Source organism: Harmonia axyridis, chromosome 1 (genome assembly GCF_914767665.1).
Source record: "Harmonia axyridis chromosome 1, icHarAxyr1.1, whole genome shotgun sequence".
Classification (NCBI taxonomy): domain Eukaryota; kingdom Metazoa; phylum Arthropoda; class Insecta; order Coleoptera; family Coccinellidae; genus Harmonia; species Harmonia axyridis.
In genome coordinates, this window is record NC_059501.1 from 7,989,883 (window position 1) to 8,007,080 (window position 17,198).

The window sequence follows — 17,198 nt, forward strand, 5'->3', positions numbered from 1 at the left end:
TGTTCAAGATGGCGACCTATTTAACAGCTGTTAAGGGATTTATTCTCAGTTCGGTTTGGCAATTCATTATGAATAGACTCACGCCTGAACAACGCTTGCAAATAGTGCAATTTCATTTCGAAAATAATGGTTCTGTGCGAAATACGTATCGCGCACTACGACCATTAGCGGTGAAGCGCACTTCAGGTTGAATGGCTACTTCAACAAATAAAACTGCCGCATTTGGAGTGAAGCTAAGCCTCAAGTGTATGTCGAAACACCGTTATATCCAGAAAAACTGACTGTTTGGTGCGCTTTATGGGCTGGTGGAATCATTGGTCCGTACTTCTTCAAAATTGATGATGGCCAGAACGTTACAGTCAATGGTGATCGGTATAGAGCCATGATTACTAACTTTTTCATTCCTGAATTGAACAACCATGATGTCCAGGAGCTGTGGTTCCAACAAGACGACGCAACATGTCACACAGCTCGTGCCACAATCTATTTATTGAAAGACACGTTTGGTGACCGCCTAATTTCACGTTTTGGACCTGTGAATTGACCTACAAGATCTTGTGATTTAACACCGCTAGACTAATTCCTGTGGGGCTATGTAAAGTCATTAGTCTATGCGGATAAGCCACAAACCCTTGACCATTTGGAAAACAACATTAGCCGATATACGGCCACAATATTGGAAAAAGTCATCGAAAATTGGACGTCCAGATTGGACTACATCCGAGCCAGCCGTGGCGGTCATATGCCAGAAATCATATTCAAAATGTAATGCCACAAGATTATCTTGCGGATAAATAAAATTCATGTCAATCGAATAATCCATCGTTGTTTTATTGCAATTTAAAGTTCTATAGCTCCAAAAAAACACCCTTTATCTTAATAAAGTTGTGCGGCCTTCTAGAGTGCAAATGGTGCATTTCCTCGTTTTTCTAGAACTCTAGATTCATTGATTATGTAAGAGGTTGTACTGCTGAACCCATACCTTGCGGTACTTCGCTTATCATTAAAGCTTTTCTCACAACTACACGATTTACTGCTCCTATTCAAGTTCCAGAGTTCAAATTAACTTCATTATCTGGGATGAATTCATATAAATGACATCTCCACTCCTACAAGTTGCTCGTTCAAATAATTCAATGTTATGCAATGGCAAGGAATTTTGTGAAGATATGATGAAGAGTTCTTCTTTGTCCTTACAGAATAAACCATCAGTAGATTAGTTTCTGATAAACTTGATATCCTTCGATGATTCTTGGGGTTGTAGTGCCCTGTGAGACAGTTAGTGAGGAGGTGCAGCATGTTCCTACTGAGATCCATTCACTTTTTGGATCTTGCAGTATTAAAATTCCAAAGGAATTTTTTGGAGTGATATATTCAGCTCTAGTAAAAGGCACTGGAGCACTCTTTCTAGCAATTATATTGGCCCCTTCGTTTCCTTTGATTTCCTAGTCACCTTAAAACCTTCCATTGACTAGAATATAGATAACTCTTAACTCAGTATATCCCAGGCCTTCGTTTTTAAATTCGACTTTAAGGGTGATACATGTACCGGGTTTTTCACCATAATTTGACCCCCCCTTTAACTTTGTTATTAAAAGAGGTACAAAAAAATGTTTTCTACAAAAGTTTCACTAAATCGACCAGTATTTTTTAAAATGATTTCATAAAACGAAATATATACAGAGTGGGCAACATATTGATTGCAACTTCATTTTTTCAAATGAAATACCCTGTAGATTTTACTATATTTGACTAGATCTTTTTCTTCTGATTTCGAATATATAACATATGTTTGGCCTATCTCTCTTATTCTGAGTACCACAGAGTTTCAAATTTTAAGAACCACCTGGCATGCTCAGTAATCAGCAAGTGGTAGGCTGCGATAACTCAAAATTCCCTTTTTTGAGTTATCTAGTTGGCAACGATATGACATATAGTCAAATTGCCAACGAGATAACTCAAAAAAGGGCATTTCAAGAACTACCTGGCATGCTCAGTAATCAGTTTTCAAATGGTAGAGGCTGCGATAACTCAAAATGCCATTTTTTGAGTTATCTCGTTGCCAATTTGACTATATGTCATATTGTTGCCAACGAGATAACTCAAAAAATGGCATTTTGAGTTATCGCAGCCTACCACTTGAAAACTGATTACTGAGCATGCCAGGTGATTCTTAAAATTTGAAACTCTGTGGTACTCAGAATAAGAGAGATAGGCCAAATATATGTTATATATTCGAAATCAGAAGAAAAAGAGCTTGTCAAATATAGAAAAATATACAGGGTGTTCCATTTGAAAAAATGAAGTTGCAATCAATATGTGGCCCACTCTGTATATATTTCGTTTTGTGAAATCATTTTAAAGAACACTAGTCGATTTCGTGAAACTTTTGTAGAAAACATTTTTTTGTACCTCTTTTAGTAACAAAGTTAAAGGGGGGGTCAAATTATGGTGAAAAACCCGGTACTGCAACACTTCTCTAACTTTTCCTGAAAGATAAGTCTTTGCTTTCGAAATAGGCTTCAACCTAGCAATCACTCTTTCTTTAGAGCTAAAATTAAAGTCAGCATACAACTTTTAATCGTTGTTGTCGATGAAGTCTTAATATTACTTATCAAGCCGTTACTTTGCTTGCCCAGTATTATGTGTTTTGTCAATACGAAACTCTCTGAGAAGTTAGAGCATGTACCACTCTTGAAGGTAACTATATCAAACGATTTTTTCAAGAAAAATATGTTTTTACTCGTTAGGCTTTGAAGATAGAAATGAGAAAAATAAGTTTATAGTCAAATTTTTTTTTTTCAGGATTTCTCTGATGGATCTTATATTCACGCTCTAGGTGGAATACCATTAGTAAGATGTTTAAACTTTTATATTTCCCTTTCAACTAAAATTATGAATATTTCTAATAATTATGAATATTTCTTCCACAATAAAATGTGTCATACTAATTCTTCCTCTGCTAATTAGAATTTTCCTGATTGAAACGAAGCATAATGAAATTTCCAACTCGATCAAAATATGGAAGTTTAATCGAAATATCATTCAATGAGTTTTCAAAGAAATTAGAGAATCATTTCGGCAATTTTTTATGTTTTATAGTACCCCTATCATGTAGTGCGGAAAATCCATCTGTGAATATCTAATTTCAATTAAATTTCTTACAGGATATAGAACCAGGGACTGAAATGCGAATTGACCCATCCTCCAAGGTGAGTTATAATTTTTATCATATTGATATTCATGATTCATATAAGATATATGATTCTACTCACCACATTCTTTTTTCAAGAGATGTAGTTTTAATTATTTTTTTTTATTTAGTTAGTACCATCAGATATGCAGAGGAGAAATCCCATGTTAAGTGATATACTAGGGCTGAAAGTAAGTTTATTATCACTGAATACAGTTTAGTAATATGCAAATTCGAGATTTAGTTTTATGAACTTATCAACGAGATTTTCAGTAATTATTCTATGAATATCCATGCAGTCTATCATTTAATAAGTGCACAAGTCTTTAGTTGTTTAGTCCTGTTGACTGTCATTCATATAAGGATGGTTTTTAATCGCAGTTTTGTAAATGAACAAGCGAATACGGTTTCGATTTTTTGAAAATTGAAATTTGAAAATCTACTACATTTCTGTATCTAAATTACCGAATTTTTTGATTTGATTTCTCTTTCCACTGATATATGAAATATTTTTTCAGAAAGCAAACATCAAAATACAGATGAATGATCCCATTTTGACAGCAATGCTTGGATCTCCCGTAAGACAATTTTATTGGTTCTACAAGGTGTTCCTACATTGGAGGTATACGAAGGAAAAAAGTCCTATATAAATACAGGCCTGCAAACGCTATGTTTTCGATATACAGGGTGTTTTTTGTAGTCCTAATTTTTTGCGGTGATTATACCAGTTTATCGAATCTAAATTTACTTCGTTATAGATTGAATAGATAAGTACCAAAACTAATAATAGATTTATTCATCATAGCCTAATAGCTGGATTTTCCTGAGGATTTTTAGGAATTTTTAGAAAGTATTTTCTCGAAACAGGAAGCAAATACAACTCAACTATATGAAATCAAAAAGAGTAGAAATGGTTCAAAATTTCCTTTACATTCTCTGAACTACCAGTGGTCCACCAAAAAAGAATTCTTGGGCAAAACAGCGGGAACATTTTCAGAAAGAATATCACCCTGTAGTTTTCCATTCAAATTTAACATATCACATAATAAAAACTTCAATTTGGACTATCTTTGCCAAATATGAGAAAATAATTCAAAAAGCAAATTTCAACATTTTGTATCTTCATAATAAAGCGTTTACGTTTATAGGACATTTTTTCTTGAAATTATTCGAAAAATCTGTCATTTTGTTTGTACTTCCAATTTAAGAACACCCTCTGTATTTTCATATTGTGCATTCTCCATTTTGCTATAATGAAATATGTGAATTTAATTTTTTTTACAGCCACTTAACTTCTATCATATATTGAAAGTGAGTATAAGTCTCAATTTGAGAATTTTTCAATTAATATCCACTCAATTCGACAATTTCTGAAAATGACGAGATAAAATATATCAAAGGAAAAAATTATTCCAAAAAAATATTAGTTTAAACTGAATTGTCTCTATTCTAATTACACTTTTGAATTATAGATTTTCGCTCAATTCTATATTGCAAGAGAGAGAACCTTGGTGAGTTGTTAATTTTTTCTATTTGAATAATTCAATAATACTAACTGACTCTACTTTTAACGAATATTTAAAAATAAAATCAAATCATTTCAGGAAAAGTATTTATTTCATGAAAAATTTCTCAATAAAATATTTCAGTTTATTTTTTTTTATTTTAAGGAAATATTACTTGTATTTTCCCCCTGAATGAAAAATTTGAATTCAAATGAAATCATTATTGATGATACATTTGATATTTATTTTAATCTTCAATTCTTATGATTTCTAGGCTAGAGCAAGGATGCTTTGTCTACAAGAAGTGAGTAGTTGTGAAAATTTGAACATAGATTCTTTAGAATTGAAGCAACAATTAAAATTTTATGTTAATGTTATTTTATTATTTTCAGGCCCACAGTATAGTTCGTAAAGTTCAGCCAAAACTTGCAATCGAATGGGCAGAAATAGTAAGTTTACTCAGTTTAATTTCTAAGAGAGATTTAGAGCTTTTCCTTGAGAAGGTTATTTTTCATCTAACCGTTTTATACTTGAAACAACTATTTATTACCTTTTTTTATTTAGGATGATCTAATGTATAGTGAAGAAGAACAAAGAAATTTGGTGAGTAATTCGAATAAATCCAAATGCAGAAATTTACAGCTTTTGTAAATTTGTATCTTTACATTGAAATAAGGCAAGCTTTCCAATATTTTCATTTTTGTTCTTGATCTTGGCCTCCCTATTCATAATTTTCAATATGGTGGCTCAAAAAAAATTAGAAAATGAGTAAGAAACTCAATTTTTTTTGTTACTTACACTTCCCTTAGTAAGTCTCGGCCTAACCAGTAAAAAACCTGGGATTTATTGAGTGATGTAGTGAGATCACACCAATATTTGTGGTATATTATAGGTTTCTTATGTACTGTAATATGCAAGCATCCATTCGTAATTTTTTTGGGCCACTTATATATATCCACTGAAATTGAAATAATTTCCATTTCGATTACAGGCCATGAAACGCCGAAAAATAATGCAAAGGGTGAGTTTCCACTGCAGAGAATTCCCCAATTGATATTTATTTATAATTATTAATTTTTAGGTCATCCAAGTGGTCAAGCCGTTCCGTCCCTACTTGGTCAATATCTGGAATATTATTGTAAGTCCGACTATTCTACAAGTTCAATGCACAATACCAACATTCACTTATATTTTTTGCCCCATGAGAGTCTTTTATTTTTCATCTTTTCATTTATCACTAAGAAATATATCCAATATTTAAACATCTGTGATATTTTCAGAATCCTACCCTAGAATTTCTTGAGGTATCATCTCGGTTGGTGAGTATATTAGTATATAAATCTCCCTTATTGTACTCTTCAATGCATTCGTATTTTGCAATATTGGACTAGAGGGTTAGGTTATAAAATGATATTCTAAATCAATTTCACATAATATAGTTTATTGTTTGCTTACAAATATTTCACAAGCATATTTACATCGAATTTGATTGTTCGGTACTTTAGATTATTCTCATAAAACTTGACCATTACAGTGGTGACTGACATAATTCATTTTCACTTGTTCATGAAGATAAATAATTGACATTGACCTTTTTCTTAAGTATTGATATATTTCAATATCCAGAATATTTTTTTTTTTAGATCGAAACTCCACCGAAACAAATACCAACTGGACCTGTGAATTTTATGGTTTACCACGTGACTACAGACCATGCTGTACCATCTGGAAGCACTTCAGGAACCACGGTGAGTGCCTCCAAATTCTACTGCAAAAACAGACGTTGACAGACTGACCACTCTTATGGTTTTATTCACACCGTCAATTTTGCCAAGGAAAAAGAGAAATATGAAATATTTTAAAAATACTCATGTCGGTACTTCCCTCTTCTTCCGTAGGTGGCGCTATTTAATGAAATAGTTTCCATGGAAACGACACAGGAATTTGATCTGAGCGCCATATAAAACGATGCGGAAATCTAGTGAGGTACTGGCACTCTCCTCAATTCATTCATTCATTCAACAATCTCCGGCGGTTGCTTTTGTTGTGAATAGAAAATTGAAGAAGAAATTTCAAAACGTTTTTCCCCACAATGATGATGCAAGTGATATAAGCTGCCATTCACAATTTTCCGTTATGTAAGAAATGACCAACAACTTGTTGACCGATTCATGTGATTTTATGATGCGTCAATTCTACAGGTTAAAGTTTCTTCTCAACCTTTTCCGGATTTTCATCATATTATCATCGATCATTAGTTGTAACATTTTTTTTATTATTATGCAACTGACAAAATAAGGGTCACTAAATAAACTTTGTTAACTTAAAATATATGTATGTATATTACAATAATCGTATTTTTTTTTTCTGATGTGCTTCGCCATCTAATACGCATAACCAGAATCAGAAAATTACAATTTCTTTTTTTCTATCCCTCTATATTTCATTGAAACAATTTATCTAAAAAATGAATATAATAGGATCGATACTACTCCTAATTTGAAGATTAAAATTGGATATTCATTTATTGCAGACTCAAGGAACACAAGAAGAACAAGAAACTGCCGCAGCAAATGAAGAAGAAGAGAGGGTGAGATGAAAAAAATTTCAAAAAAGCATTAACGACAGATCAAATGTTTTTACGTGATTATTCACTTATAAATGAACGAATTTCATTCAAGAATAATAATGAATATTTACAATTATTAGTGAATATTATGTTTAAATCTCTGGTCGCTAAATGAAGTAATCACACTTCTTTTGTATTTTTTTCTGAAAAAAAGGGTTAATATGTCAATAAAGAGATCTATCAAATCATTAAATTTTGTGGCAAAATATTTTTCCTTGAATTTCAGGAGAGTGAAGAAACACCATCTGAGGTGCCAGGAGTAAGCTATTGGATTACAATAATATAAATTATTTAAATGAAATTGAATTCTTCAGCAGGTCCAAGCGCAAAATACAGGTGAAACACAAAGTAGTGGAACAGTAAGTTTGACTTATATTTGATGTTCATGTTGAATCCTAAAACCTAAATTCATTTGATTTTATTATATGACGCAACATCCTTATTGCCCTAGTTACTCAATCAGTTCATTGTCACAAAGAATTTATAATAACTAAATATTTTTCTGGAATTCCAGGGGGGTGAAATACCGGAAGCTGAGGTGTCAGAAGTAAGCTACTAGATCACAATAATGTGATCATAAATTCTGTAAATGAAATTGAATTTTATCAGCAGGTCCAAGAGCGAAATACAACTGAAACAGAAGATAGTGAAACAGTGAGTTTGATTTATATTCGATGTTTGTGTTGATGTTATGTTGAACTCTATATGAAGGGTGAGTAAACTATGAAAGATATAATTTGAATAATTTTTAACAGGTTCAAGAGGAACAAACAGCTGAAACAGAGAGCGAGTTTAGAGCAAGGGTAAGTATGATTTATGTCAAAGGAGTGTTCTTGTCCAACTGCTGCCATGAAAGTCATCTTGGACCTACCTCCTCAAGATATCTTTCTGGAAAGTTTGGGGGCCAGATGGGCTCTTAGGCTGGCAAATGAGCGTGAACTAAAAGCTGGCGACTACTCAGGGCACCTTCGCATTCTGAATGAATGTAAGGAGCTCCTAGATGTGGTCGTGGTCACAGTCATCCTATCACTAGCACTACAATTTCAAAGTATAATTGATATTTTAATTATTTATTTGAAATTTCTCAAAATTTCGAGAACACACTATAACGCGAAAATGAAAGTTCAAATATAATAAAATATTTCTTCTATCTTCGTCTGAGCGTTGCCCTACTGATCACCAGATACCCTGTATATTACATCCTGCAATGAAAAACCACCTATAAATCTCACAGTTTATGTGAAGCAAGAGCAATTTATTGCTACTGTCTCTGTTAGATTGATTCTGAACATCTCTAAATGTATATGAATGACGAAATATTTTCCGCAGGTGCAAGAGGAGAATGTAGAAGAAACCGAAACTCAAAGTAGTGCAGCAGTAAGTATAACTTACTTTTTTCATAACTACTCTCATGATGGTAACTTAAGATCACTTTTCCGAGCCTCTTAGCTCGTAAAAGGGCATTTCTAGAATTAAAAATTATTCCTTCGTTACATCATCTTCTGTCAATACAAGATGGGCAATATCAGCTATGATGGTATAGCTGTCCTTATTGTCACAATGATTTTTCTGTTTCTATCTAAGGGGACGTTTAATTTTTTCAGCAGGAAAAAAAGATGAAACTCTTGAACAAAACCAGGCAGCAATGAGTATAAAAAAGTATCAAATAATTCAAACGTTAGTCGTGTTAAAAATCCAAGATATTTCTAGATAAATTATTTCTAACGGTGAAGGTTGACCACTGAAATTTGTTATTCACTGTGATTTCTGAAGAATTTGGTTGCAGTAAACATTTTTAGATATCAATTTCATATTTCTTCATAGCCTTCATAGTTCATTTTACATCTTTCGCTAATGAGAAAAAAATTAATGAAATTTTCTTTGGTTTCATATTAAAATTCATAATTACACTAAAATTGATTAATATTACTTCGATACCATAATCATTATTCATCATTTTTCAGGCATGTCAAACAATGGAAATTGCAGCAGTAAGTAAAAATCCAATGATTTAATGGAATCTACTGAATGCCGCAATTTTTCAGGTTGATCCAGAAACAGGCTCCATAGAAGTTGTGAGTAGAACGCAATACTTGTTCGTTAAGGTTTTTTCTGTTTTTTGTCTATTGGGACATTCATATTCCTAATGTTGCTGACAACTTCAATAAAATTGGGAATCATATATCGATTTTTTTTTTAGGTTTCAACTCGGCAGTATATGGGCGAAAGATTTGAAGCTGTTGTAAGTATATTTACCTACACTACAACTTATTTTATTTAAGGAGTTACTTCATTCTACTATTTTAGGATTTGTTCAATCAAATATAGCAATCAGTACGAAACATTAATATGTACTGTATGATGTTTGTTATGATTTCACCTCATATAAATATTCTTCTATAGAAGCTCCAAGATTTGAATCCTTTTGAGACATTGAAACATTATAATTAATTTAAATGATATACAAATTCCAGGAAAAGTTGTATTAACAAAATCTATGATTTTCAATACTCAATTGAGTAATAATTATTTATTACTTTATAGATTCAGGCGGATGTACCTCGTGAATCTCCACCTAGATTAACAGTTGAGTATTTGTAAATATGCCTGTTGGATCTTTGATAATTTTCTTTTTTTTACAGGAACTTGCAGAACGTGTAGTTCCCACTAGTCCTTCAATAACTGTAAGTAGTGATTACCCGTGGAAGATTTGCTCAGCTGCTACAAAATATTTTCTTTATGCGTTGTTTTCCTTGGCTTTGTCATTTATAATTTTTTGTTGATCTCTTGTGGAATTATTTGATATTTATGTTACGTTGTTATTTTAATTTTCTCCTTGTGATTTCATATTTAATTAATAACTTTGCCATTACTTTATATCAGCATCGGTTATTACGTTCAAATTTCAAAATCAAAGTATTCCGAAAACGGTATTTAAAATGTATCAAGTTTTATCAAGAGTACTGAAAACTGGGAAATCGAGGTGTTGAGTTGTCGTTGGTATATTATAATGTTTTTATTTCTTTTCAAATCATTTTATCCAACAAAAGGACCTGTTATTCATATCATGTTATTTATTTCAGCCAACTGAAACATCAGAATATACTGGCCCAAGACCAGTGAGTAAAAGTCTTTTTACTTATTATAAATTGAAATATCGAGTCTAGTTCATTTTATTGACTATCATACAATATTCACCGCACTTTGAATCGATCCATGTATAGTATTTTCAAAGTTACTCGATCAGTACGTCAGATAAAAAACAATGAGTGATAATGACACTAATCACTAAGTTCCGGGCCTAAGCAGTGAAATCTCATTTTTTCTTGAGAATTCGACCTTATTCTTCACCCACAAGAATGATCTTTTCAAAACCTTAGTACTTCTTAATTAGAGTCCAATTTCTTTTCCTGAAGCATTTTTTTGATGTCTCGCAAAATTGATCATGGTTTTCATTGGTTTGTGATAGGTGCATTGCCTTGATGAAAGAGAATTTTTTTCTTTTGCATTGGAGGATATTTTTTAACTGAATCATACATTATTTATATACTTAAATAATGAACCTTGCCAGAATGCCAGCTGATATTTTAGAATTTTGTCGCTTTCGATTGTTTTTATCGATTGCTTTCCAATCAGCTGACTCTCTTTTTGACTCAAGAGTGCACTAGTAACGAATTCGTCCACTGTCACCTATCTACGCATATTTGTTCAGCTCAAATAGCTCCAAGCAGCGTTCGAAATCGTCGATGCGATGTTGTTTTTGGTCAGCGGTCAGTAAGAGTGTCACTTATTTTGAGCAAAGCTTTCTCATGGTCAAATGTTCACGAGAAACTGTAAATACTTTCTTGAACTATCTCATCTCAGGCTAGATGTACTTGCCTATTTCTTCGGCACTCCAATACCATCTTGAAATCGATTATATGTGAGCTCAATGATTTGATAGCTTCCTGTTTTCAGAATATTTCGCTATTTCTGATAGTTTCTAACCAGATTAATTTCCACACATCTTTCGATTGCAAGTATCTCTGCTCGAAATACCCTTGGCCTAATGATAGCGAGCTCATGATGCTACCGTAAATACCTTTGTTTTAACTGATGAATCCATATTCTGTTTCATACGTCAAGTAACTTTGGAAAGACTATATCCCTATATAATATTTGACAAATTGACGGACATAATGAAGCCGAAATGAAAACCATTTTGTTTAGTTATTTCATGTTCCTCCAATACCACCAGTCCGCAACAACTCTAATAGACCAGTGAGTAAAATCTTAATAGTAATAATAAATGTATTTGTGACATAAAATCTTATTTTCATGTAGAAATCAAACTAAATGTAACTCAGTTCAATAATTTCGTTAATCCTACACTCAATATTCACTTCTTTCAACTCAAATGGATCCATATACTCGAGTCGAGGATAATTCATTTGGCACTATCATCTTTGAGATTTTCTACAAACGTTGCAGTGAAGGTTTGGCAAATTTCGATGTTTTAGCACTACAACATTTAAATAAGAGGATAGAGACAAAATCTGATAGCCCATTTACGTTCTCGTTTTCTGAAAAACTAACAAAAGTAGTATTCATTTTTGGCCACCTTCTTCTGTTTTCGAGTAATAAGCGAAAATTGAAAAAATGGCGATACTATTATCTTAGTTTCACAGGAAAAGGGAAAGGGGTGTCAGATTTTGCCTATTTTCTCTGGTTAAAAGATGTAGTGCTAAAATATCGAAATTTGCCCACCCTTTACATTAATATCATGAAATGACATATAAATTAAGATGTTTCTCATTTATTCAATGTCATGTCATTATTTCAGAGAACTCTGCAAGATTTAGTACAACCTCCTAGTATCAGTGCCACTGTAAGTATAATAAATAAGTATAAGTAAGTATAATATCGGTGTTCCACAGGGGTCTGTGATAGGTCCCCTGTTGTTCTTATTGTTTATAAATGATTTACCAGAGTATGTTAACTAAGGTTCTGATAATGTTCGCCGATGAGTCAGTAGTTCTCGTGTCTGCTTGTTCCTTGGACGAAGTCAAGTTGCAACTCCAACTCATCTTTCGGAATTCTTTGAAAGAATGGTGCAGGATGAATGATCTGATGGTGAATGTAGAGAAAACAAAGTGTGTCTATTTTAAGTCCAAGAATTTCGAAGATAGTGTACTTAATTTTCAATTTGAGAACTCCACCATCCAGTCTTTTGACTGTACGAAGTTTCTAGGGATTTTTGTTGACCGCCATCTCCGATGAGAGCAGCAAATAGATGCTCTTTGCAAAAAAGTTAATACTTAATGCTATGCAATTTCTCGTATCAGGCAATCCATGCCCTACTCGACGTTGCTATCTATCTGGCCTAATATAAAGCCACCTCTCATACAATGTCATATTTTTTGGCAACTTTTTACAAAGTGAGAGAGTGTTAATTGCACAAAAGAGAGCCATGCGAATTATGTTCAGCATCCCGCCCAGAGAGACTTGTAGATCGTTTTTATAGCGCACAAGATTTTAACTTACCCCTGTTTTTTTCATTTTGAACACTTCAGTTTACATTAAAATCAACTGTAATTCGATCGATAAAAATTCAAACTTGCAACGGGTTCCCTTACATAAAACAAAGAAAGTTAAGTCATCTATGTTACATCAAGGCCTCGTTTTATATAATCAACTGCCTGATATGAAATTTGTTCAATCAAATATAGCAATCAGTACGAAACATTAATATGTACTGTATGATGTTTGTTATGATTTCACCTCATATAAATATTCTTCTATAGAAGCTCCAAGATTTGAATCCTTTTGAGACATTGAAACATTAAAATTAATTTAAATGATATACAAATTCCAGGAAAAGTTGTATTAACAAAATCTATGATTTTCAATACTCAATTGAGTAATAATTATTTATTACTTTATAGATTCAGAGGAATGTACCCCGTAAAACTCCACCTAGATCAACAGTTGAGTATTTGTAAATATGCCTGTTGGATCTTTGATAATTTTCTTTTTTTTACAGAAACTTGCAGAACGTGTAGTTCCCACTAGTCCTTCAATAACTGTAAGTAGTGATTACCCGTGGAAGATTTGCTCAGCTGCTACAAAATATTCTTTATGCGTTGTTTTCCTTGGCTTTGTCATTTATAATTTTTTTGATCACTTCTGGAATTATTTGATATTTATGTTACGTTGTTATTTTAATTTTCTCCTTGTGATTTCATATTTAATTAATAACTTTGCCATTACTTTATATCAGCATCGATTATTACGTTCAAATTTCAAAATCAAAGTATTCCGAAAACGGTATTTAAAATGTATCAAGTTTTATCAAGAGTACTGAAAACTGGGAAATCGAGGTGTTGAGTTGTCGTTGGTGTATTATAATGTTTTTATTTCTTTTCAAATCATTTTATCCAACAAAAGGACCTGTTATTTATATCATGTTATTTATTTCAGCCAACTGAAACATCAGAATATATTGCCCCAAAACCAGTGAGTAGAAGTCTTTTTACTTATTATAAATTGAAATATCGAGTCTAGTTCATTTTATTGACTATCATACAATATTCACCGCACTTTGAATCGATCCATGTATTGTATTTTCAAAGTTACCCGATCAGTACGTCAGATAAAAAACAATGAGTGATAATGACACTAGTCAATAAGTTCCGGGCCTAAGCAGTGAAATCTCATTTTTTCTTGAGAATTCGACCTTATTCTTCACCCACAAGAATGATTTTTCCAAAACCTTAGTACTCCTTAATTAGAGTCCAATTTCTTTTCCTGAAGCATTTTTTTGTAGTCTCGCAAAATTGATCATGGTTTTCATTGGTTTGTGATAGGTGCATTGCCTTGATGAAAGAGGATTTTTTTCTTTTGCATTGAAGGATATTTTTTAACTGAATCGTACATTATTTATACACTTAAATAATGAACCTTGCCAAAATGCCAGCTGATATTTTAGAATTTTGTCGCTTTCGATTGTTTTTATCGATTGCTTTCCAATCAGCTGACTCTCTTTTTGACTCAAGAGTGCACTAGTAACGAATTCGTCCACTGTTACCTAACTACGCATATTTGTTCAGCTCAAAAAGCTCCAAGCAGCGTTTGGAATCGTCGATGCCATGTTGTTTTTGGTCAGCGGTGAGTAAGAGTGTCACTCATTTTGAGTAAAGCTTTCTCATGGTCAAATGTTCACTAAAAACTGTAAAAACTTTCTTGAACTATTTCGTCTCAGGCTAGATATACCGAAGTGCCGATAGTCTGGGGGGGGGGGGGGGTAAAATGAGATATCTACTTCTCATGTTGTTGGAAAATGATTGGTACATCAGGGGTATAAATATAAGGTAGATCATGTGATGGCACCACCATACCCTAATTGAAACAGTGTGGCGCACTTGAAGGCTTTCATTACATTGCAACCTCATGGTCTATCAGAGCTGTTCTCAAGTCGTTGTAGTCTACATCTTACCCTACAGTTCCATAAGTCCAGTATCTGCGGGTTCGAGAGTTCCCAGTTTTTTTGGGGTTACACCAAGGAGGTTTCTTCCTCACTTCAATAAGTCTCTTGTCCAAGGCATTCTTTGAGTTGTCTGGCGATGACGAAGCATTCCGTCATCAGGTGATCCGGAATGTCTTCCTCCTTCCCGCAGATTCTGCACTCCTCAATTTCTGTTAGACTCATTCTCATTAAGTACCAATGCCATTTCAGGAATCCAATCTAAGATCAAAATACTTCCTAGATCTCGCAGTATCAAAGTTTTGAAGAAAATATTTGGAATAATTCAACCCAGGATCCTCCTCCTGAAACTATTTCTTGTAAGTACATTTACATATACCATAGAAAGCTTCTGGCCAATGGAAAGGGTTTGTGCTCCTTTTCTGGCAAGTGTAGGTATTAGCCTGGTCATTTCCTTCAATTCCCGAGTGACCGGCAACTCAGACTAAGAAGTCCTCATTATTCTTGCCTATTTCTTCGGCACTCCAATACCATCTCGAAATCGATCATATGTGAGCTCAATGATTTGATAGCTTCACGTTTTTCAGAATATTTCGCCATTTCTGATAGTTTCTAACCAGATTCATATCCACACATCTTTCGATTGCAAGTATCTCTGCTCGAAATACCCTTGGCCTAATGATAGCGAACTTATGATGCCACCGTAAATACCTTTGTTTTAACTGATGAATCCATATTCTGTTTCATACGTCAAGTAACTTTGGAAAGACTATATCCCTATATAATATTTGACAAATTGACGGACATAATGAAGCCGAAATAAAAACCATTTTGTTTAGTTATTTCAGACACCTCGAATACCACCAGTCCGCAACACCTCTACTACAATAGTGAGTAAAATCTTATTTTCATGTAGAAATCGAACTAGGTGTAACTCAGTTCAATAATTTCGTTTATCCTACACTCAATATTCACTTCTTTCAACTCAAATGGATCCATATACTCGAGTCGAGGATAATTCATTTGGCAGTATCATCCTTGAGATTTTCTACAAACGTTGCAGTAAAGGTTTGGCAAATTTCGATGTTTTAGCACTACAACGTTTAAATAAGAGGATAGAGACAAAATCTGATAGCCCATTTACGTTCTCGTTTTCTGGAAAACTAACAAAAGTAGTATTCATTTTTGGCCACCTTCTTCTGTTTTCGAGTAATAAGCGAAAATTGGAAAAATGGCGATACTATTATCTTAGTTTCACAGGAAAAGGGAAAGGGGTGTCAGATTTTGCCTATTTTCTCTGGTTAAAATATGTAGTGCTAAAATATCGAAATTTGCCCTCCCTTTACATTAATATCACGAAATGACGTATAAATTAAGATGTTTCTCATTTATTCAATGTCATGTCATTATTTCAGACAAGTCTGCTTGATTTAGTACCAACTCCTAGTATCAGTGTCACTGTAAGTATAATAAATAAGTATAAGTAGGTACAATATCGGTGTTCCACAGGGGTCTGTGCTAGGTCCCCTGTTGTTCTTATTGTTTATAAATGATTTACCAGAGTATGTTAACTAAGGTTCTGATAATGTTCGCCGATGAGTCAGTAGTTCTCGTGTCTGCTAGTTCCTTGGACGAGGTCAAGTTACTACTCCAACTCATCTTTCGGAATTCTTTGGAGGAATGGTGCTCGATGAATGATCTGATGGTAAATGTAGAGAAAACAAAGTGTGTCTATTTTAAGTCCAAGAATTTCGAAGATAGTGTACTTAATTTTCAATTTGAGAACTTCACTATCCAGTCTTTTGACTGTACGAAGTTTCTAGGGATTTTTGTTGACTGCCATCTCCGATGAGAGCAGCAAATAGATACTCTTTGCAAAAAAGTTAATACTTCCTGCTATGCAATTTCTCGTATCAGGCAATCCATGCCCTACTCGACGTTGCTATCTATCTGGCCTAATATAAAGCCACCTCTCATACAATGTCATATTTTTTGGCAACTTCTTACAAAGTGAGAGAGTGTTAATTGCACAAAAGAGAGCCATGCGAATTATGTTCAGCATCCCGCCCAGAGAGACTTGTAGATCGTTTTTATAGCGCACAAGATTTTAACTTACCCCTGTTTTTTCATTTTGAATACTTTAGTTTACATTAAAATCAACTGTAATTCGATAGATAAAAATTCAAACTTGCAACGTGTTCCCTTACATAAAACAAAGAAAGTTAAGTCATCTATGTTACATCAAGGCCTCGTTTTGTATAATCAACTGCTGATACTTGTAAAACCTTGAAACTTAGGGTTATCAAAATTAGACTCAATGTACTTTTTGAAGGCAAGGCTTATTACAGTATTTTGGAGTATCTGAATGACAGCAACCTGTGAATGTTTATTGTTTTATGTTTACATTTA

The 17,198-nt window shown here is 33.3% G+C and overlaps 1 protein-coding gene across 50 annotated transcripts in view; it reads left to right on the forward strand.

The window, feature by feature from the left end:
- LOC123688812 overlaps nucleotides 1-17,198 on the forward strand; it is a 155,937-nt gene that overhangs the window by 29,841 nt on the left and 108,898 nt on the right. For 39 of the 50 annotated variants that reach the window (XM_045627497.1, XM_045627484.1, XM_045627530.1 and 36 more), the window contains 33 exons: nucleotides 2,806-2,853; nucleotides 3,168-3,212; nucleotides 3,325-3,384; nucleotides 3,712-3,771; nucleotides 4,478-4,504; nucleotides 4,666-4,704; nucleotides 4,973-5,002; nucleotides 5,091-5,147; nucleotides 5,263-5,301; nucleotides 5,690-5,719; nucleotides 5,780-5,836; nucleotides 5,979-6,017; nucleotides 6,342-6,446; nucleotides 7,232-7,288; nucleotides 7,554-7,586; nucleotides 7,642-7,686; nucleotides 7,842-7,874; nucleotides 7,937-7,981; nucleotides 8,083-8,130; nucleotides 8,657-8,704; nucleotides 9,292-9,318; nucleotides 9,373-9,402; nucleotides 9,528-9,569; nucleotides 9,872-9,913; nucleotides 9,970-10,011; nucleotides 10,411-10,446; nucleotides 11,537-11,587; nucleotides 12,150-12,194; nucleotides 13,252-13,293; nucleotides 13,350-13,391; nucleotides 13,787-13,822; nucleotides 15,629-15,679; nucleotides 16,205-16,249. In XM_045627497.1, coding sequence (XP_045483453.1) covers nucleotides 2,806-2,853; nucleotides 3,168-3,212; nucleotides 3,325-3,384; nucleotides 3,712-3,771; nucleotides 4,478-4,504; nucleotides 4,666-4,704; nucleotides 4,973-5,002; nucleotides 5,091-5,147; nucleotides 5,263-5,301; nucleotides 5,690-5,719; nucleotides 5,780-5,836; nucleotides 5,979-6,017; nucleotides 6,342-6,446; nucleotides 7,232-7,288; nucleotides 7,554-7,586; nucleotides 7,642-7,686; nucleotides 7,842-7,874; nucleotides 7,937-7,981; nucleotides 8,083-8,130; nucleotides 8,657-8,704; nucleotides 9,292-9,318; nucleotides 9,373-9,402; nucleotides 9,528-9,569; nucleotides 9,872-9,913; nucleotides 9,970-10,011; nucleotides 10,411-10,446; nucleotides 11,537-11,587; nucleotides 12,150-12,194; nucleotides 13,252-13,293; nucleotides 13,350-13,391; nucleotides 13,787-13,822; nucleotides 15,629-15,679; nucleotides 16,205-16,249 — 1,476 coding nt within the window. The remainder of the gene's footprint in view (nucleotides 1-2,805; nucleotides 2,854-3,167; nucleotides 3,213-3,324; nucleotides 3,385-3,711; nucleotides 3,772-4,477; nucleotides 4,505-4,665; nucleotides 4,705-4,972; nucleotides 5,003-5,090; nucleotides 5,148-5,262; nucleotides 5,302-5,689; nucleotides 5,720-5,779; nucleotides 5,837-5,978; nucleotides 6,018-6,341; nucleotides 6,447-7,231; nucleotides 7,289-7,553; nucleotides 7,587-7,641; nucleotides 7,687-7,841; nucleotides 7,875-7,936; nucleotides 7,982-8,082; nucleotides 8,131-8,656; nucleotides 8,705-9,291; nucleotides 9,319-9,372; nucleotides 9,403-9,527; nucleotides 9,570-9,871; nucleotides 9,914-9,969; nucleotides 10,012-10,410; nucleotides 10,447-11,536; nucleotides 11,588-12,149; nucleotides 12,195-13,251; nucleotides 13,294-13,349; nucleotides 13,392-13,786; nucleotides 13,823-15,628; nucleotides 15,680-16,204; nucleotides 16,250-17,198) is intronic. The other 11 variants (XM_045627532.1, XM_045627533.1, XM_045627531.1 and 8 more) reach the window with 7 other exon arrangements.